Here is a 22,579-nt window from a genome sequence, read left to right as displayed (position 1 = left end):
AGTAACACTGACAGCAGTAAAGGAAAAGACAATTCAATGTTTACAGGTGAGGGGGTGGTATGTGTGCATGAGTGTGTGTGAGTGTTTGAGCGAGCATGTGTGTTCTCGCGTGTGAGAGTGTTTGAGCGAGCATGTTGTTCTTGCGTGAGTGTGAGAGTGTTTGAGCGAGCATGTGTGTTCTCGTGTGTGTGAGTGTGCGAGCAAGTGTGTGTGTGTGTGTGTGTGTGTGTGGGAGGGGGGGGGGGGGTGAGGGAGGGGGTGATGGTTCAGTGGAGGCGATGAAAATGGGTACGAGCAGAAAAGAGTGAATGTACATTGCGGAAGAGGTAAGATGATGCAAGTTATCCAGAAGGAGAATTTCAGAAAGGTGGGGAGAAAACAGGTGTAAATGCCAAACAAAGTGAGAAACTGCAGACAAAAGTGGTGTGAAGTGCGGAGAGGGAGTGACTGAGACACTATGAAGATCACCACCCACCACAGGCCTTGGTAATGTTTAATGTACAGTATCAATAATATTAATTCACAACAATATCACAGCTGTTGCTCATATATCTGATGCTGTTCACAAGCACTGGACAGGCCTACGGTTCAGGCATGTGGTAGAATATGCCCATTATTATATGTCTGGACACAATAGCTGAAAAATCACAGAGGGCACCAACATACTGGGCATGTGCCACACTCTGAAGTACAGGACTGTAGTTTGTATGTTTTAAGACAGACCCTTAATGACATAGGCCAGGTTACTAGGTCTGCTTCTGTGGCTACCTACACCCCTTTCCCATGAAATAAAAAGCACTGACTGCATTCAGTTGCAGGTGTAAGACGGTAGTGCTGTTTATTTTGTTACTCCATTGCAGTCTCCTGTTCGTTGGTAGCATAATCATGCAAATAGGTCTACAGTTTCAGTATTTTCTGTGGGAGAGCCACTCCACCGGGCTGCACAAGTCCTTCAAGAAAGATGGCCTCACACTGGGCTGTACTTTAACTTTGGGATTGTACATGGAGGATGCCGAGGGATTTGGGCGGATGTTGGAGGTGGGCAGCGCCCTTGTGAGAAGTTGGTTGTGTTGATGGGGAAGTGGGTGGCAGCCTACTGAGAAACCTGCACTTATTTATACACAGACTAATCAGAAGTTCACTCTCAGGGGAGCGGTAAGAAAACAAGGGTCAATGTTGTGAAAGGTTTCAGACCTGGTCCATGTGGAGAGTCAGGAGCCAGGGGGGCTCAGTGAGGTCTGGATTCGAGAGGTTGGAGAAACCCGTGAGGATGTGGCACTCAGAAGCACGTGGCAAGAGATGGGATATAGCTCCATGCCTTAAAGGGTTGCACATGAGTTCTCTCCAGCTGCAGTACATATCCATTCTGCCTGGTGACGTTTAGCAACCGTTCCGTGGACAGTCAGTCTGTGTTTGGGATCACCGAGCATCTAATGTTCTAGTAGCAGTAGGACGCTGAGCCATGCTTAGCTATCCACTGTGTACTCTAAGATAAATGCAGCTGCCTTGTTTGCTGCCTGTAACCCAGCAGTAGGGGTTGCACTCCTGTAGCAAGTGGCCCCAGGAGCGCACAGGATCAGTACACGGATCGAGGTGCATTAAACTTACAACCACAGCAGCACTGTGACACAGTCAGCTCAGCGGCGCCCTCACCTCTCGTTCCAGCTCGTCTTCTTCGTTCATTATATCGTACACTTTCTCCAGCAGCTTCACTCCCAGTCCTTGCACCACATCCCTCCTGAGAGCCTCGATTGTTCTTTGGACCTTCTCTGACACAGTGCCTTAAAAAAGGAACAAAAAGAAAATATCTGTTTGTAGTCAATCCTGTATGAATTCTGGTGCAATGTACTGAAGAGCTGTGCTGCACAGTACAACCAACACTACACAAACCAGGCAAACATAATAAATCACAGTAACAAGGCAACTGCAGCTTACCAAAGCATTTGTGTCAGTAAATTTAAATACTGCTTAATATAGTTTTGTAAAGAAATTGTATTTAAAAAGATTTACTTACAGACACTGCTTCTTAAAACACCTTTAGTTTAATGGCACAGTAGCCATGTACAGTTCTTTATACATTTTACACACTCTGACATTTAGATATTTGTTCCTTAGTACATCAGGGCCAGTTTCCAAGTTACTTGCCTTTGGCAACGCTCTTTCTGGTCGAGACTATCTGCAGATTCCTCATCTTTGGAATATCTTCCAGGGGCCAGACTAGATCTGGATACTTTTCAGCATTCCCTGTGTGTGGCGGTCAGCGGTGCTGTGCGGCTCCTCGTGCAGAGTCTATATTGGCACCACTCCTGTGCGCAAACATCAGCAGCTTTTGAGATTGTCTGCGTCCCCAAACATAGCGCCTCTAAAGCAAATTGGTGTGACCAGAGTGCAGATTCCTAGCCTTGGAATTTTTAATGTATACAGTTGAACTGCAGAACGGGGAGTGGGAGGGTCGGTGAGGAAGCTGCAGTTCGATAGAGTCTCTACCAGAAAGAGCATTTCCGAAAGTAAATGACTTGTTCTTCTGATAGAGACTCCTAGCTGCAGATTCCTCACCTTTTGATGACCAAAGAAATACCTATTTGGAGGTGGGTCTATGGATAGACTCAAACTAGAAAGTCCTGCCAGACCAAGTGGGCAAAATACCCCTCTCAGTGAATCGGACAATCCACACAGTAGTGCTTCGTGAACATACGGAGTGATGCCAAATAGCCACCAGGTAAATATCCAGGACAGGTCTCTGTGTGCCAGAGTAGTGGTAGCAGCTTTGGCGCTGATAGAATGAGCACGCAGCCCTTCCAGAAACTGCTTTTGAGCCAATGAGTAGCAGGTTTTAAAGCAGAGCACGATCCAGCAGGAGATGGTTCTCTTCTGCAAAGCCTTACTCTTTATTTGCTCCAGATAACTCCACAAAGAGCTGATCGTGTTCTTTGGTAAGATCTATGTGTATGCTCAGTGCTCTCTTGGGGTCCGAGCAGTGGACTCTCTCCCTTCTCCTTAGAAGGGTGAGGCGCAGCACAGAATCTTGGCAGGGTGATGTTTGGATCAAAGTGGAACAGCATCACAACTTTAGGCAAAAAGGATGCCTCGATCTGCAGAACCAGTGGGTCTGGGAAGAAGGTGGTGTGCGGCAGGGTGACACAGAGGTTGAAGCTCACTTGTGCACCACGCTGATGCGCTGGCGACGAGGAACACTGTCTTGAGGGATAAGAGCTGCAAGGATCATCTGTAAAGCGGCTCAAATGGAGAGCACATTAGAAATGTGAGGACCAGGTTAAGGTCCCACAGTGGCATGCCATTGGGAGAGGGAGGAAACAAATGTAAACCTTTCAAAAGCACATAACTGGCGATTTCAATAACGAGGGCTGATCCGGTAACTAAAAATCTGGCAAAAACTGCCCTTCAACGGTGCCCAGGGAAAGACCTTGCCATGCTAAGGACAAAACAAACAACAAAGAGTCCGATAACTTTTCCTAGAGGGGGTCTATCTGCTGAGCACCAAGTCACAAATTTGTCCCGACAAAAGGTATATACAGTTTTCATCAAAGGATGTCTGGCTGCCAAGATGACACCAGTCACCTTCAGTGGAAGGTATTCAGCTGTCACAGCTCAATCTCCAAGCACGAAGGTGGAAACATCAAACCCTGCAATGTTTTTGTGACAGGAAGCCCTACCTAGAGGGGCAGCCTGATCGGAGGATAGATGCTCAAGCACAGCTGTTCTGGATAACATACTCTTCGTGCCCAGTCTGGGACCACCCTGTAGACTTGAACCCAGTTGGTCCTGGTCTTAATGAAAACTTGGGGCAGGAATGGTATCAATAGGGAAGTATTCAGGATTCCTGAGTTCCACTTGCAGCGAAACGCGCCTCTGAGCGGGCGACGGCTTGGAAACTAAAACAAGCAGGAGTACTGATACTGTGTGTTGTCTGCAGAGGCAAACAGATTGAGCAAACGTTCCACCTACAAGTGTAACTGCCAGTCACGATCCACTCGTTGCCGACAGCTATGCTTGTCTGCCCTGGCTCACAGTGATCGTTCACCGTTCACCTCCAGGAAGATCCCTTGATGGTCCAACCATTTCCAGCGGCGCAAGGACTCCTAGCACAGGGTCTATGATCCAACCCCACCGTGCCCTGTTTGTTACAGTACCACATGGTGGTGGTGTCAGTGAGCACCTGTACCAGCCTCCCCTTGACGGATTGAAGAAAGACTTTCAGGGCCAAGCAGATGGTCCTCAGGCCCAGAAGGCTTATAGAGTTGGAACTCTGCGGAGACTCGAGGCATCTGATTGCCGCTTCTCCAAGATGGCCACTCCAACCCGGAAGCAGTACATCGGTCACCACTCTGAGCCATTGGTGGAAAAGGGAGAGGGGTATGGCGCGTTCAGAAACCACCACTGCAGATCTTTTGCAATCTCCTCTGAAATCTGAACATGGTCCGAGAGGTCCTCTTGATGTTGGGACCACTGAGACTTCAGATCCCTCTGCAGAGCTTGCATATTCTACCTTGCATGCTCGACCAGCAGGATGCAGATGGCCATCAGTCCCAGGAGCCTCAGTGAAATCCAGTACTGAGGTTGAAAGATCAGGACCATAGCCTGAATGTCCTGGACTCTCTTTCCCAGGAAAAGGCATGAAACTGAACCATGTCCAGAATGGCTCAGATGTATGGGAGCTTCTGTGGAGAAGTCAAATGTGACTTTGGCACGTTGATATTAAACGACAAAGATGGCAGGAGGTTCTCCATAGTCTTGAGGTGGCCTACTGCCGGGTGAGAGCCCGCCTTTAACAGCCAATCGTTGAGGTAGCACCCCTTACCACTGAAGATGTGCTGCCACCATTTCCATCACTTTTGTGAACACCTGAGGGGCACTGGAGGGACCAAAGCAGAGAAAACTGAAAATGCTACTGCCCCACAGTGAATACAAGCAGCGCCGATGGGCCTGCAGGAAGGCGATGAAAGGGAGCAGGTCTACAATAGGATGAAGGCCTCTGTCCTTTTAGGGCACCAGAAAGTAGCAGGAATAGCAACCACGCCCTACTTCCAGCACGGGCACCGTAGCCCCTTTTGCCAGAAGGGAGGCCCTATGTCAGTCGGGTGGGGGGAGGGCTGAAGGTGTGGCAGTTCGGAAAGGAAGGGTAGAGCATAGCTCTTCCCAACAATCTGCAGGACCCACCTGTTATTGCCTGCCAACCCAGCAAGAATCGTTGAATCCTGCCTCCTACCAGGAGACTGTGGTCCATTAAGGACATCTGCTCCCAAAACATGTCGAAATCAGCTTAAAACCCTGATTAGTGCATATAACTTTCCTATAAGGGCATAATATATGGTGCAGAAATAAACCCCTAGCATTTAAAGTTAAATGCCACTTGTGGACTGCATTACCTATTATGTCATCCACTATAGTGAGACTGAAAACATGGTGATAGGGGGTGACCTTAATTGTAATTATGAACCCATAACTGGTTTCGAACATTTAGCAGAAGAAGAAGATCGAGCCAGAGCAATCCCTTATTTAACAATAGAAAAACTGTCCCAGGCACAGTGGCTGCATTGCAACTTATGGGCCTTACATTAAAACATGGACTGAGGGCATGTAATGGTAGAGTGGGTGAAGGAGGCCTTAATTTGGATACCTTCCAGAGAGGCAACTGTAGGAGGCTGGACTGGCTTGTAGTGAGTACCAAGGGGTACTTGCACCTTGCACCAGGCCCAGTTATCCCTTATTAGTGTATAGGGTGTCTAGCAGCTTAGGCTGATAGATAATGGTAGCTTAGCAGAGCAGCTTAGGCTGAACTAGGAGACGTGTGAAGCTACTACAGTACCACTTAGTGTCATATGCACAATATCATAAGAAAACACAATACACAGTTATACTAAAAATAAAGGTACTTTATTTTTATGACAATATGCCAAAGTATCTTAGAGTGTACCCTCAGTAAGAGGATAGGAAATATACACAAGATATATATACACAATAGCAAAAATATGCAGTATAGTCTTAGAAAACAGTGCAAACAATGTATAATTACAATAGGATGCAATGGGGAAACATAGGGATAGGGGCAACACAAACCATATACTCCAAAAGTGGAATGTGAACCACGAATGGACCCCAAACCTATGTGACCTTGTAGAGGGTCGCTGGGACTATTAGAAAATAGTGAGAGTTAGAAAAATAACCCTCCCCAAGACCCTGAAAAGTGAGTGCAAAGTGCACCAAAGTTCCCCTAAGGACAAAATAGTCGTGTTAGAGGGAGAATGCAAGGAAAACACAAATCAGCAATGCAACAACGATGGATTCCTGTCTGAAGGTACCTGTGGAACAAGGGGACCAAGTCCAAAAGTCACAAGCAGCTCGGAGATGGGCAGATGCCCAAGAAATGCCAGCGGTTGGTGCAAAGAAGCTCTTACTAGGCTGAAGAACTGTGAATACTGCAGGAACGACAAGGGCTAGAGACTTCCCCTTTGGAGGATGGATCCCCCACGCCTTGGAGAGTCGTGCAGAAGTGTTTTCCCGCCGGATGGACGCCAACAAGCCTTGCTACACGCAAATCGTGCGTTTGGCGTTTTTGGACGCTGCTGGGGCCCAGGAGGGACCAGGAGGTCGCAAATTGGACCTGCAGAGAGAGGGGACGTCGAGCAAGACAAGGAGCCCTCACTGAAGCAGGTAGCACCCGGAGAAGTGCCAGAAACAGGCACTACGAGGATGCGTGAAACGGTGCTCGCCGAAGTTGCACAAAGGAGTCCCACGTCGCCGGAGACCAACTTAGAAAGTCGTGCAATGCAGGTTAGAGTGCCGTGGACCCAGGCTTGGCTGTGCACGAAGGATTTCCGCCGGAAGTGCACAGGGGCCGGAGAAGCTTGCAAAGTCGCGGTTCCCAGCAATGCAGCCCAGCGAGGTGAGGCAAGGACTTACCTCCACCAAACTTGGGCTGAAGAGTCACTGGACTGTGGGGGTCACTTGGACGGTGTCGCTGGATTCGAGGGACCTCGCTCGTCGTGCTGAGAGGAGACCCAAGGGACCGGAGATGCAGCTTTTTGGTGCCTGCGGTTGCAGGGGGAAGATTCCGTCGACCCACGGGAGATTTCTTCGGAGCTTCTGGTGCAGAGAGGAGGCAGACTACCCCCACAGCATGCACAAGCAGGAAAACAGTCGAGAAGGCGGCAGGATCAGCGTTACAGAGTTGCAGTAGTCGTCTTTGCTACTATGTTGCAGGTTTGCAGGCTTCCAGCGCGGTCAGCGGTCGATTCCTTATCAGAAGGTGAAGAGGGAGATGCAGAGGAACTCGGCTGAGCTCATGCATTCGTTATCTAAAGTTTCCCCAGAGACAGAGACCCTAAATAGCCAGAAAAGAGGGTTTGGCTACCTAGGAGAGAGGAAAGGCTACTAACACCTGAAGGAGCCTATCACAAGGAGTCTCTGACGTCACCTGGTGGCACTGGCCACTCAGAGCAGTCCAGTGTGCCAGCAGCACCTCTGTTTCCAAGATGGCAGAGGTCTGGAGCACACTGGAGGAGCTCTGGACACCTCCCAGGGGAGGTGCAGGTCAGGGGAGTGGTCACTCCCCTTTCCTTTGTCCAGTTTCGCGCCAGAGCAGGGGCTAAGGGGTCCCTGAACCGGTGTAGACTGGCTTATGCAGAATTGGGCACCTCTGTGCCCAACAAAGCATTTCCAGAGGCTGGGGGAGGCTACTCCTCCCCTGCCTTCACACCATTTTCCAAAGGGAGAGGGTGTCACACCCTCTCTCAGAGGAAGTTCTTTGTTCTGCCATCCTGGGCCAGGCCTGGCTGGACCCCAGGAGGGCAGATGCCTGTCTGAGGGGTTGGCAGCAGCAGCAGCTGCAGAGAAACCCCAGGAAGGGCAGTCTGGCAGTACCAGGGTCTGTGCTACAGACCACTGGGATTATGGAATTGTACCAACAATGCCAGGATGGCATAGAGGGGGCAATTCCATGATCATAGACATGTTACATGGCCATATTCGGAGTTACCATGGTGAAGCTACATATAGGTAGTGACCTATATGTAGTGCACGCGTGTAATGGTGTCCCCGTACTCACAAAGTTCAGTGAATTGGCTCTGAACAATGTGGGGGCACCTTGGCTAGTGCCAGGGTGCCCTCACACTAAGTAACTTTGCACCTAACCTTTACCAGGTAAAGGTTAGACATATAGGTGACTTATAAGTTACTTAAGTGCAGTGTAAAATGGCTGTGAAATAACGTGGACGTTATTTCACTCAGGCTGCAGTTGCAGGCCTGTGTAAGAATTGTCAGAGCTCCCTATGGGTGGCAAAAGAAATGCTGCAGTCCATAGGGCTCTCCTGGAACCCCAATACCCTGGGTACCTCAGTACCATATACTAGGGGATTATAAGGGTGTTCCAGTAAGCCAATGTAAATTGGTAAAAATGGTCACTAGCCTGTCAGTGACAATTTGGAAAGAAATGAGAGAGCATAACCACTGAGGTTCTGATTAGCAGAGCCTCAGTGAGACAGTTAGTCACTACACAGGTAACACATACAGGCACACTTATGAGCACTGGGGCCCTGGGTTACCAGGGTCCCAGTGACACATACAACTAAAACAACATATATACAGTGAAAAATGGGGGTAACATGCCAGGCAAGATGGTACTTTCCTACAGCAACTCTACCTCGAAAATAGATTATATTTTACATAGTATAAGTACATGGGGAAGATTAATGACTTTTAAGATAGATAAAAGAAGGGAAAGCGACCACTTCCCGTTAATAATTGAACTTAGCGCCCACCTCCTAGATTTGGATTTGGAATATGTAGAACATAATAAGGTGGAGATACAACCCTTCCTCAGTAACAACAGACGGGATATAAAATGGCCTGCAATAATAGGCAATCTGGAGACTATGACAAATATTTACCATACATATTCTAATCTCCTAGACCCTTATGTTGAAAATGAACTTACTGATATCCCCATCACGGCCATCCACCAATCAATGAGTATTGCACTAAGACCCTTCCTGACCAAACAGCCACGGTACAAGCCCAAAAAGGAGAAGGTGCAGATTACCCCAAGCAGCCCATGGTACACTACCAAAATGTAGGGAGAGGAAAAGAGAGCTGATAGAGGCTCTAAAGCAAAAGAACCAATTGGCCATACAGCAGGCAAGGGCCAGTTATAAGAAAACCCTGGCAACTGCCCAAAGTAACTGGGAGGATCAAAAATGGCAAGATCTCCTGGAAGCAGCAAAAACCAGTGATGCTAGGATCTTCTGGAAAATAGTTACCCATGGTAGCAAAGAGGGGAAAATTTCTACTGATCATCATATAGATCCCAATACATGGGTTAACTATTTTACACACCTTTATTCTGATCCCCCCAGCCTTGATTTCTATCCCTCAAGACATAAAACATTAGCCACCCAGGGCATCTTTCCCGAGTTACAATTTAGCCTGGAGGAGACGGTGAACGCCATTGAAGCAATCAAGCTGGGGAAAGCCCCCGGTTTGGACAAGATCCCGGGGGACCTGTTTAAACATAGTTTAGAAATTTGGGCACCTTATCTAAATCTTTTAAGTAACGCTATATTAAGGGGAGGTCCTGTGCCCGAGACATGGAAAGGGGCAGAAATAATCCCAGTCTTCAAAAAAGGTTCCAGGGATGAACCAGGGAACTATAGACCTATCAGCCTCATAGATGTCACACAAAAAGTATATGCAAGACAGCTGCTGAATAGGATCAACAGCTGGATAGATGGAAACAGCATACTGACTATATACCAAGCTGGCTTTAGACAGCAGACGAGCACAGTCGATCAGGCCTTTAGGCTATTGACGTTAATGTGGAAATATACTAGACTAACGAAAGGCCATCTCTACATCGCATTTGTGGACCTGCGCGCAGCCTTTGATCTAGTGCCAAGAGACTCCTTATGGGCTGCTCTAGGGAAACAGGGCATGCCAGGGAACCTCTCGAGCCAGCTAGAGAGACTACACGAAAATACATTTGCAAAGGTCCGGTGGGGGCCAAACGGTGAGTTGACAGACTCAATACCTATTAAGAGGGGGATGAGACAGGGTTGTGTGCTTGCCCCAACCCTCTTCTCACTATACATTAATGATCTGGTTCAATATCTGAAGCAAAGCAACCATGACTCACCAAGATTGAACGGTGATCCTGTCCCCGCCCTCCTCTTTGCAGATGATACCATCCTATTATCTCAAACTCCCATGGGCTTGCAAACTCTATTAGATAAATTTAGCGAGTACTGCAGCCTGAAGGGATTAGAAATCAATACAAACAAGACCAAATACCTGACTGTTAACCCTCATAAAGCACTTAAGAGAAACATTCGGATTAGAGGGCAGGCATTGGAACGAGTAACAAATTTCAATTATCTAGGGATACTCCTTGATGCTAAATTGTCATGGGCACCGCATGTTAACAAAGCTGCTATTTCCTTAGCGCATAGCTCCATGGCAATTAGCAAAAATTATAAATGTTCAAGGTCTAGTATTGTTTCACCAGTATTTGAGATCTATAGGTGCAAAGCACAGGCTGCTGCCCTATATGGTGCTGAACTCTGGGGATTCACAAACCTAACTGTGAGAAGGTAGCCTCTTTCTAGCCTTGTTACCCCCACTTTTGGCCTGTTTGTGAGTGTATGTCAGGGTGTTTGTCACTGTTTTCACTGTCTCACTGAGATCCTGATAGCCAGGCCTCAGTGCTCATAGTGAAAACACTATGTTTTCAGTATGTTTGTTATGTGTCACTGGGATCCTGCTGGTCAGGACCCCAGTGCTCATAGGTTTGTGGCCTATATGTATGTGTCACTGGGACCCTGTCACACAGGGCCCCAGTGCTCATAGGTGTGCATGTATATGTTCCCTATGTGGTGCCTAACTGTCTCACTGAGGCTCTGCTAACCAGAACCTCAGTGGTTATGCTCTCTCATTACTTTCAAATTGTCACTAACAGGCTAGTGACCAATTTTACCGATTTACATTGGCTTACTGGAACACCCTTATAATTCCCTAGTATATGGTACTGAGGTACTGTAGGAAGTTGGCTCTGTATGTGCTATTTCAAAGTAAGGAATAGCATGCACAGAGTCCAAGGGTTCCCCTTAGAGGTAAAATAGTGGTAAAAATAGATAATACTAATGCTCTATTTTGTGGTAGTGTGGTCGAGCAGTAGGCTTATCCAAGGAGTAGTGTTAAGCATTTGTTGTACATACACATAGACAATAAATGAGGTACACACACTCAGAGACAAATCCAGCCAATAGGTTTTTATATAGAAAAATATCTTTTCTTAGTTTATTTTACGAACCACAGGTTCAAATTCTACATGTAATAGCTCATTCGAAAGGTATTGCAGGTAAGTACTTTAGGAACTTCAAATCATCAAAATTGCATGTATACTTTTCAAGTTATTCACAAATAGCTGTTTTAAAAGTGGACACTTAGTGCAATTTTCACAGTTCCTAGGGGAGGTAAGTATTTGTTAGTTTTACCAGGTAAGTAAGACACTTACAGGGTTCAGTTCTTGGTCCAAGGTAGCCCACCGTTGGGGGTTCAGAGCAACCCCAAAGTCACCACACCAGCAGCTCAGGGCCGGTCAGGTGCAGAGTTCAAAGTGGTGCCCAAAACACATAGGCTAGAATGGAGATAAGGGGGTGCCCCGGTTCCGGTCTGCTTGCAGGTAAGTACCCGCGTCTTCGGAGGGCAGACCAGGGGGGTTTTGTAGGGCAGCGGGGGGGACACAAGTCCACACAGAAATTTCACCCTCAGCGGCGCGGGGGCGGCCGGGTGCAGTGTAGAAACAAGCGTCGGGTTCGCAATGTTAGTCTATGAGAGATCTCGGGATCTCTTCAGCGCTGCAGGCAGGCAAGGGGGGGGTTCCTCGGGGAAACCTCCACTTGGGCAAGGGAGAGGGACTCCTGGGGGTCACTTCTCCAGTGAAAGTCCGGTCCTTCAGGTCCTGGGGGCTGCGGGTGCAGGGTCTCTCCCAGGCGTCGGGACTTTAGGTTCAAAGAGTCGCGGTCAGGGGAAGCCTCGGGATTCCCTCTGCAGGCGGCGCTGTGGGGGCTCAGGGGGGACAGGTTTTGGTACTCACAGTATCAGAGTAGTCCTGGGGTCCCTCCTGAGGTGTTGGATCGCCACCAGCCGAGTCGGGGTCGCCGGGTGCAGTGTTGCAAGTCTCACGCTTCTTGCGGGGAGCTTGCAGGGTTCTTTAAAGTTGCTGGAAACAAAGTTGCAGCTTTTCTTGGAGCAGGTCCGCTGTCCTCGGGAGTTTCTTGTCTTTTCGAAGCAGGGGCAGTCCTCAGAGGATGTCGAGGTCGCTGGTCCCTTTGGAAGGCGTCGCTGGAGCAGGATCTTTGGAAGGCAGGAGACAGGCCGGTGAGTTTCTGGAGCCAAGGCAGTTGTCGTCTTCTGGTCTTCCGCTGCAGGGGTTTTCAGCTGGGCAGTCCTTCTTCTTGTAGTTGCAGGAATCTAATTTTCTAGGGTTCAGGGTAGCCCTTAAATACTAAATTTAAGGGCGTGTTTAGGTCTGGGGGGTTAGTAGCCAATGGCTACTAGCCCTGAGGGTGGGTACACCCTCTTTGTGCCTCCTCCCAAGGGGAGGGGGTCACAATCCTAACCCTATTGGGGGAATTCTCCATCTGCAAGATGGAGGATTTCTAAAAGTTAGAGTCACCTCAGCTCAGGACACCTTAGGGGCTGTCCTGACTGGCCAGTGACTCCTCCTTGTTTTTCTCATTATTTTCTCCGGCCTTGCCGCCAAAAGTGGGGCCTGGCCGGAGGGGGCGGGCAACTCCACTAGCTGGAGTGTCCTGCTGGGTTGGCACAAAGGAGGTGAGCCTTTGAGGCTCACCGCCAGGTGTGACAATTCCTGCCTGGGAGAGGTGTTAGCATCTCCACCCAGTGCAGGCTTTGTTACTGGCCTCAGAGTGACAAAGGCACTCTCCCCATGGGGCCAGCAACATGTCTCGGTTTGTGGCAGGCTGCTAAAACTAGTCAGCCTACACAGATAGTCGGTTAAGTTTCAGGGGGCACCTCTAAGGTGCCCTCTGTGGTGTATTTTACAATAAAATGTACACTGGCATCAGTGTGCATTTATTGTGCTGAGAAGTTTGATACCAAACTTCCCAGTTTTCAGTGTAGCCATTATGGTGCTGTGGAGTTCGTGTTTGACAGACTCCCAGACCATATACTCTTATGGCTACCCTGCACTTACAATGTCTAAGGTTTTGTTTAGACACTGTAGGGGTACCATGCTCATGCACTGGTACCCTCACCTATGGTATAGTGCACCCTGCCTTAGGGCTGTAAGGCCTGCTAGAGGGGTGTCTTACCTATACTGCATAGGCAGTGAGAGGCTGGCATGGCACCCTGAGGGGAGTGCCATGTCGACTTACTCGTTTTGTCCTCACTAGCACACACAAGCTGGTAAGCAGTGTGTCTGTGCTGAGTGAGAGGTCTCCAGGGTGGCATAAGACATGCTGCAGCCCTTAGAGACCTTCCTTGGCATCAGGGCCCTTGGTACTAGAAGTACCAGTTACAAGGGACTTATCTGGATGCCAGGGTCTGCCAATTGTGGATACAAAAGTACAGGTTAGGGAAAGAACACTGGTGCTGGGGCCTGGTTAGCAGGCCTCAGCACACTTTCAATTGTAAACATAGCATCAGCAAAGGCAAAAAGTCAGGGGGCAACCATGCCAAGGAGGCATTTCCTTACACAACCCCCCCCCAAACGAAAGAGGATGAGACTAACCTTTCCCAAGAGAGTCTTCATTTTCTAAGTGGAAGAACCTGGAAAGGCCATCTGCATTGGCATGGGCAGTCCCAGGTCTGTGTTCCACTATAAAGTCCATTCCCTGTAGGGAGATGGACCACCTCAACAGTTTAGGATTTTCACCTTTCATTTGCATCAGCCATTTGAGAGGTCTGTGGTTGGTTTGAACTAGGAAGTGAGTCCCAAAGAGGTATGGTCTCAGCTTCTTCAGGGACCAAACCACAGCAAAGGCCTCCCTCTCAATGGCACTCCAACGCTGCTCCCTGGGGAGTAACCTCCTGCTAATGAAAGCAACAGGCTGGTCAAGGCCATCATCATTTGTTTGGGACAAAACTGCCCCTATCCCATGTTCAGAGGCATCAGTCTGCACAATGAACTGCTTAGAATAATCTGGAGCTTTGAGAACTGGTGCTGAGCACATTGCCTGTTTCAGGGTGTCAAAGGCCTGTTGGCAGTCCACAGTCCAGTTCACTTTCTTGGGCATTTTCTTGGAGGTGAGCTCAGTGAGGGCTGTCACAATGGATCCATATCCCTTCACAAACCTCCTGTAGTACCCAGTCAAGCCAAGGAATGCCCTGACTTGAGTCTGGGTTTTTGGAGCTACCCAGTCCAGAATGGTCTGGATCTTGGGTTGGAGTGGCTGAACTTGGCCTCCACCTACAAGGTGGCCCAAGTAAACCACAGTTCCCTGCCCTATCTGGCATTTGGATGCCTTGATAGAGAGGCCTGCAGATTGCAGAGCCTTCAAAACCTTCTTCAGGTGGACCAGGTGATCCTGCCAGGTGGAGCTAAAGACAGCAATATCATCAAGATAAGCTGTGCTAAAGGACTCCAAGCCAGCAAGGACTTGATTCACCAACCTTTGGAAGGTGGCAGGGGCATTCTTTAAACCAAAGGGCATAACAGTAAACTGATAATGCCCATCAGGTGTGGAGAATGCTGTCTTTTCTTTTGCTCCAGGTGCCATTTTTATTTGCCAGTACCCTGCTGTCAAGTCAAAGGTACTTAGAAATTTGGCAGCACCTAATTTATCAATGAGCTCATCAGCTCTTGGAATTGGATGAGCATCTGTCTTGGTGACAGAATTGAGCCCTCTGTAGTCCACACAAAACCTCATCTCTTTCTTTCCATCTGTGGTGTGAGGTTTGGGGACTAAGACCACTGGGCTAGCCCAGGGGCTGTCAGAGCGCTCAATGACTCCCAATTCCAGCATCTTGTGGACTTCCACCTTGATGCTTGCCTTAACATGGTCAGACTGTCTAAAGATTTTGTTCTTGACAGGCATGCTGTCTCCTGTGTCCACATCATGGGTACACAGGTGTGTCTGACCAGGGGTTAAGGAGAAGAGTTCAGGAAACTGTTGTAGGACTCTCCTACAATCAGCTTGCTGTTGGCCAGAGAGGGTGTCTGAGTAGATCACTCCATCTACTGTGCCATCTCTTGGGTCTGATGACAGAAGATCAGGGAGAGGTTCACTCTCTGCCTCCTGATCCTCATCTGTTACCATCAACAGATTCACATCAGCCCTGTCATGGAAGAGCTTAAGGCGGTTCACATGGATCACCCTCTTGGGGCTCCTGCTTGTGCCCAGGTCCACCAGGTAGGTGACCTGACTCTTCCTCTCTAGTACTGGGTAAGGGCCACTCCATTTGTCCTGGAGTGCCCTGGGAGCCACAGGCTCCAGAACCCAGACTTTCTGCCCTGGTTGGAACTCAACCAGTGCAGCCTTTTGGTCATACCAAAACTTCTGGAGTTGTTGGCTGGCCTCAAGGTTTTTGGTTGCCTTTTCCATGTACTCTGCCATTCTAGAGCGAAGGCCAAGTACATAGTCCACTATGTCCTGTTTAGGCTCATGGAGAGGTCTCTCCCAGCCTTCTTTAACAAGGGCAAGTGGTCCCCTTACAGGATGACCAAACAGAAGTTCAAAGGGTGAGAACCCTACTCCCTTCTGTGGTACCTCCCTGTAAGCGAAAAGCAGACATGGCAGGAGGACATCCCATCTCCTTTTGAGTTTTTCTGGGAGCCCCATGATCATGCCTTTTAATGTCTTGTTGAATCTCTCAACTAAGCCATTAGTTTGTGGATGGTAAGGTGTAGTGAATTTATAAGTCACTCCACACTCATTCCACATGTGCTTTAGGTATGCTGACATGAAGTTGGTACCTCTGTCAGACACCACCTCCTTAGGGAAACCCACTCTGGTAAAGATACCAATGAGGGCCTTGGCTACTGCAGGGGCAGTAGTCGACCTAAGGGGAATAGCTTCAGGATACCTGGTAGCATGATCCACTACTACCAGGATATACATATTTCCTGAGGCTGTGGGAGGTTCCAGTGGACCAACTATGTCCACACCCACTCTTTCAAAGGGCACCCCCACCACTGGAAGTGGAATGAGGGGGGCCTTTGGATGCCCACCTGTCTTACCACTGGCTTGACAGGTGGGGCAGGAGAGGCAAAACTCCTTAACCATGTTGGACATATTGGGCCAGTAGAAGTGGTTGACTAACCTCTCCCACGTCTTGGTTTGTCCCAAATGTCCAGCAAGGGGAATGTCATGGGCCAATGTTAGGATGAACTCTCTGAACAGCTGAGGCACTACCACTCTCCTAGTGGCACCAGGTTTGGGGTCTCTGGCCTCAGTGTACAGGAGCCCATCTTCCCAATAGACCCTATGTGTTCCATTTTTCTTGCCTTTGGACTCTTCAGCAGCTTGCTGCCTAAGGCCTTCAAGAGAGGGACAGGTTTCTTGTCCCTTACACAGCTCTTCCCTTGAGGGTCCCCCTGGGCCTAAGAGCTCAACCTGATAAGGTTCAAGCTCCAAAGGCTCAGTTCCCTCAGAGGGCAGAACTTCTTCCTGAGAAGAGAGGTTCCCTTTCTTTTGCTGTGTTGCAGTTGGTTTCCCAACTGACTTTCCTGTTCTCTTGGTAGGCTGGGCCATTTTTCCAGACTCCAGCTCTACTTTTTCACCCTGTGCCTTGCACTGTGCTCTTGTTTTCACACACACCAGTTCAGGGATACCCAGCATTGCTGCATGGGTTTTTAGCTCTACCTCAGCCCATGCTGAGGACTCCAGGTCATTTCCAAGCAGACAGTCCACTGGGATATTTGAGGAGACCACCACCTGTTTCAGGCCATTGACCCCTCCCCATTCTAAAGTAACCATTGCCATGGGATGTACTTTTCTCTGATTGTCAGCGTTGGTGACTGTGTAAGTTTTTCCAGTCAGGTATTGGCCAGGGGAAACCAGTTTCTCTGTCACCATGGTGACACTGGCACCTGTATCCCTCAGGCCCTCTATTCTAGTCCCATTAATTAAGAGTTGCTGTCTGTATTTTTGCATGTTAGGCGGCCAGACAGCTAGTGTGGCTAAATCCACCCCACCCTCAGAAACTAGAGTAGCTTCAGTGTGGACCCTGATTTGCTCTGGGCACACTGTTGATCCCACTTGGAGACTAGCCATACCAGTGTTACCTGGATGGGAGTTTGGAGTGGAACCTTTCTTGGGACAGGCCTTGTCTCCAGTTTGGTGTCCATGCTGTTTACAGCTATGACACCAGGCCTTTTTGGGATCAAAGTTTTTACCCTTGTACCCATTGTTTTGTGAAGAGGCTCTGGGCCCACCCTCCTGTGCAGGTTTTTGGGGGCCTGTAGAAGACTCTTTACTATTTTTAGTTTTGGTTGTCTCATCACCCTTCTGCTGGGGAGTCTTTGTGACCCCTTTCTTTTGGTCACCCCCTGTTGAAGTCTTGGACACCCTTGTCTTGACCCAATGGTCCGCCTTCTTTCCCAATTCTTGGGGAGAAATTGGTCCTAGGTCTACCAGATGCTGATGCAGTTTATCATTGAAACAATTACTTAACAGGTGTTCTTTCACAAATAAATTGTACAGCCCATCATAATTACTTACACTACTGCCTTGAATCCAACCATCTAGTGTTTTCACTGAGTAGTCAACAAAGTCAACCCAGGTCTGGCTCGAGGATTTCTGAGCCCCCCTGAACCTAATCCTGTACTCCTCAGTGGAGAATCCAAAGCCCTCAATCAGGGTACCCTTCATGAGGTCATAAGATTCTGCATCTTGTCCAGAGAGTGTGAGGAGTCTATCCCTACACTTTCCTGTGAACATTTCCCAAAGGAGAGCACCCCAGTGAGATCTGTTCACTTTTCTGGTTACACAAGCCCTCTCAAAAGCTGTGAACCATTTGGTGATGTCATCACCATCTTCATATTTAGTTACAATCCCTTTGGGGATTTTCAACATGTCAGGAGAATCTCTGACCCTATTTATGTTGCTGCCACCATTGATGGGTCCTAGGCCCATCTCTTGTCTTTCCCTCTCTATGGCTAGGATCTGTCTTTCCAAAGCCAATCTTTTGGCCATCCTGGCTAACTGGATGTCCTCTTCACTGGAGTTATCCTCAGTGATCTCAGAGTTGTTGGTCCCTCCTGTGAGGGAACCAGTATCTCTGACTATTATTTGTGGAGTCAGGGCTTGAGAAGCCCTGCTCTCCCTAAGTAGGACTGGAGGGGGGGAATTTCCCTCCAAGTCACTATCTTCATCCTCTGAGTTGCCATCCTCAGAGGGGTTGGCCTTTTCAAACTCTGCCAAAAGCTCCTGGAGCTGTACTTTGGTAGGTTTGGGGCCCATTGCTATTTTCTTTAGTTTACAGAGTGACCTTAGCTCTCTCATCTGTAGATGGAGGTAAGGTGTGGTGTCGAGTTCCACCACATTCACATCTGTGCTAGACATTATGCTTCTAAAAGTTGGAATACTTTTTAAGAAACTAAAACTGGTTCTAGAATCTAATTCAAACTTTTACAAACTTTTAAACTCTAAAAGAAATGCTAAACAGGATCTAACACAAGGCCCTAGCAGGTCTTTTAAGAATTTAGAAAACTTTTCAAATTGCAAAAATCAATTTCTAATGACAATTTTGGAATTTGTCGTGTGATCAGGTATTGGCTGAGTAGTCCAGCAAATGCAAAGTCTTGTACCCCACCGCTGATCCACCAATGTAGGACGTTGGCTCTGTATGTGCTATTTCAAAGTAAGGAATAGCATGCACAGAGTCCAAGGGTTCCCCTTAGAGGTAAAATAGTGGTAAAAATAGATAATACTAATGCTCTATTTTGTGGTAGTGTGGTCGAGCAGTAGGCTTATCCAAGGAGTAGTGTTAAGCATTTGTTGTACATACACATAGACAATAAATGAGGTACACACACTCAGAGACAAATCCAGCCAATAGGTTTTTATATAGAAAAATATCTTTTCTTAGTTTATTTTACGAACCACAGGTTCAAATTCTACATGTAATAGCTCATTCGAAAGGTATTGCAGGTAAGTACTTTAGGAACTTCAAATCATCAAAATTGCATGTATACTTTTCAAGTTATTCACAAATAGCTGTTTTAAAAGTGGACACTTAGTGCAATTTTCACAGTTCCTAGGGGAGGTAAGTATTTGTTAGTTTTACCAGGTAAGTAAGACACTTACAGGGTTCAGTTCTTGGTCCAAGGTAGCCCACCGTTGGGGGTTCAGAGCAACCCCAAAGTCACCACACCAGCAGCTCAGGGCCGGTCAGGTGCAGAGTTCAAAGTGGTGCCCAAAACACATAGGCTAGAATGGAGATAAGGGGGTGCCCCGGTTCCGGTCTGCTTGCAGGTAAGTACCCGCGTCTTCGGAGGGCAGACCAGGGGGGTTTTGTAGGGCACCGGGGGGGACACAAGTCCACACAGAAATTTCACCCTCAGCGGCGCGGGGGCGGCCGGGTGCAGTGTAGAAACAAGCGTCGGGTTCGCAATGTTAGTCTATGAGAGATCTCGGGATCTCTTCAGCGCTGCAGGCAGGCAAGGGGGGGGTTCCTCGGGGAAACCTCCACTTGGGCAAGGGAGAGGGACTCCTGGGGGTCACTTCTCCAGTGAAAGTCCGGTCCTTCAGGTCCTGGGGGCTGCGGGTGCAGGGTCTCTCCCAGGCGTCGGGACTTTAGGTTCAAAGAGTCGCGGTCAGGGGAAGCCTCGGGATTCCCTCTGCAGGCGGCGCTGTGGGGGCTCAGGGGGGACAGGTTTTGGTACTCACAGTATCAGAGTAGTCCTGGGGTCCCTCCTGAGGTGTTGGATCGCCACCAGCCGAGTCGGGGTCGCCGGGTGCAGTGTTGCAAGTCTCACGCTTCTTGCGGGGAGCTTGCAGGGTTCTTTAAAGTTGCTGGAAACAAAGTTGCAGCTTTTCTTGGAGCAGGTCCGCTGTCCTCGGGAGTTTCTTGTCTTTTCGAAGCAGGGGCAGTCCTCAGAGGATGTCGAGGTCGCTGGTCCCTTTGGAAGGCGTCGCTGGAGCAGGATCTTTGGAAGGCAGGAGACAGGCCGGTGAGTTTCTGGAGCCAAGGCAGTTGTCGTCTTCTGGTCTTCCGCTGCAGGGGTTTTCAGCTGGGCAGTCCTTCTTCTTGTAGTTGCAGGAATCTAATTTTCTAGGGTTCAGGGTAGCCCTTAAATACTAAATTTAAGGGCGTGTTTAGGTCTGGGGGGTTAGTAGCCAATGGCTACTAGCCCTGAGGGTGGGTACACCCTCTTTGTGCCTCCTCCCAAGGGGAGGGGGTCACAATCCTAACCCTATTGGGGGAATTCTCCATCTGCAAGATGGAGGATTTCTAAAAGTTAGAGTCACCTCAGCTCAGGACACCTTAGGGGCTGTCCTGACTGGCCAGTGACTCCTCCTTGTTTTTCTCATTATTTTCTCCGGCCTTGCCGCCAAAAGTGGGGCCTGGCCGGAGGGGGCGGGCAACTCCACTAGCTGGAGTGTCCTGCTGGGTTGGCACAAAGGAGGTGAGCCTTTGAGGCTCACCGCCAGGTGTGACAATTCCTGCCTGGGAGAGGTGTTAGCATCTCCACCCAGTGCAGGCTTTGTTACTGGCCTCAGAGTGACAAAGGCACTCTCCCCATGGGGCCAGCAACATGTCTCGGTTTGTGGCAGGCTGCTAAAACTAGTCAGCCTACACAGATAGTCGGTTAAGTTTCAGGGGGCACCTCTAAGGTGCCCTCTGTGGTGTATTTTACAATAAAATGTACACTGGCATCAGTGTGCATTTATTGTGCTGAGAAGTTTGATACCAAACTTCCCAGTTTTCAGTGTAGCCATTATGGTGCTGTGGAGTTCGTGTTTGACAGACTCCCAGACCATATACTCTTATGGCTACCCTGCACTTACAATGTCTAAGGTTTTGTTTAGACACTGTAGGGGTACCATGCTCATGCACTGGTACCCTCACCTATGGTATAGTGCACCCTGCCTTAGGGCTGTAAGGCCTGCTAGAGGGGTGTCTTACCTATACTGCATAGGCAGTGAGAGGCTGGCATGGCACCCTGAGGGGAGTGCCATGTCGACTTACTCGTTTTGTCCTCACTAGCACACACAAGCTGGTAAGCAGTGTGTCTGTGCTGAGTGAGAGGTCTCCAGGGTGGCATAAGACATGCTGCAGCCCTTAGAGACCTTCCTTGGCATCAGGGCCCTTGGTACTAGAAGTACCAGTTACAAGGGACTTATCTGGATGCCAGGGTCTGCCAATTGTGGATACAAAAGTACAGGTTAGGGAAAGAACACTGGTGCTGGGGCCTGGTTAGCAGGCCTCAGCACACTTTCAATTGTAAACATAGCATCAGCAAAGGCAAAAAGTCAGGGGGCAACCATGCCAAGGAGGCATTTCCTTACAGGTACCCAGGGTATTGGGGTTCCAGGAGATCCCTATGGGCTGCAGCATTTCTTTTGCCACCCATAGGGAGCTCTGACAATTCTTACACAGGCCTGCCACTGCAGCCTGAGTGAAATAACGTCCACGTTATTTCACAGCCATTTTACACTGCACTGAAGTAACTTATAAGTCACCTATATGTCTAACCTTTACCTGGTAAAGGTTAGGTGCAAAGTTACTTAGTGTGAGGGCACCCTGGCACTAGCCAAGGTGCCCCCACATAGTTCAGAGCCAATTCCCTGAACTTTGTGAGTGCGGGGACACCATTACACGCGTGCACTACATATAGGTCACTACCTATATGTAGCTTCACCATGGTAACTCCGAATATGGCCATGTAACATGTCTATGATCATGGAATTGCCCCCTCTATACCATCCTGGCATAGTTGGCACAATCCCATGATCCCAGTGGTCTGTAGCACAGACCCTGGTACTGCCAAACTGCCCTTCCTGGGGTTTCACTGCAGCTGCTGCTGCTGCCAACCCCTCAGACAGGCAGCTGCCCTCCTGGGGTCCAGCCAGGCCTGGCCCAGGATGGCAGAACAAAGAACTTCCTCTGAGAGAGGGTGTGACACCCTCTCCCTTTGGAAAATGGTGTGAAGGCAGGGGAGGAGTAGCCTCCCCCAGCCTCTGGAAATGCTTTGTTGGGCACAGAGGTGCCCAATTCTGCATAAGCCAGTCTACACCGGTTCAGGGACCCCTTAGCCCCTGCTCTGGCGCGAAACTGGACAAAGGAAAGGGGAGTGACCACTCCCCTGACCTGCACCTCCCCTGGGAGGTGTCCAGAGCTCCTCCAGTGTGCTCCAGACCTCTGCCATCTTGGAAACAGAGGTGCTGCTGGCACACTGGACTGCTCTGAGTGGCCAGTGCCACCAGGTGACGTCAGAGACTCCTTGTGATAGGCTCCTTCAGGTGTTAGTAGCCTTTCCTCTCTCCTAGGTAGCCAAACCCTCTTTTCTGGCTATTTAGGGTCTCTGTCTCTGGGGAAACTTCAGATAACGAATGCATGAGCTCAGCCGAGTTCCTCTGCATCTCCCTCTTCACCTTCT

At 49.0% G+C, this 22,579-nt stretch overlaps 1 protein-coding gene across 2 annotated transcripts in view; it reads right to left on the bottom strand.

The window, feature by feature from the left end:
- Positions 1–22,579, bottom strand: part of NEK4 (NIMA related kinase 4) — a 278,829-nt gene that overhangs the window by 12,212 nt on the left and 244,038 nt on the right. For both annotated transcript variants that reach the window (XM_069206063.1, XM_069206064.1), the window contains one exon: positions 1,654–1,781. In XM_069206063.1, coding sequence (XP_069062164.1) covers positions 1,654–1,781 — 128 coding nt within the window. The remainder of the gene's footprint in view (positions 1–1,653; positions 1,782–22,579) is intronic.

This window comes from Pleurodeles waltl, chromosome 9 (genome assembly GCF_031143425.1).
Source record: "Pleurodeles waltl isolate 20211129_DDA chromosome 9, aPleWal1.hap1.20221129, whole genome shotgun sequence".
NCBI lineage: Eukaryota > Metazoa > Chordata > Amphibia > Caudata > Salamandridae > Pleurodeles > Pleurodeles waltl.
This window is presented reverse-complemented; position numbering and strand designations above follow the sequence as displayed.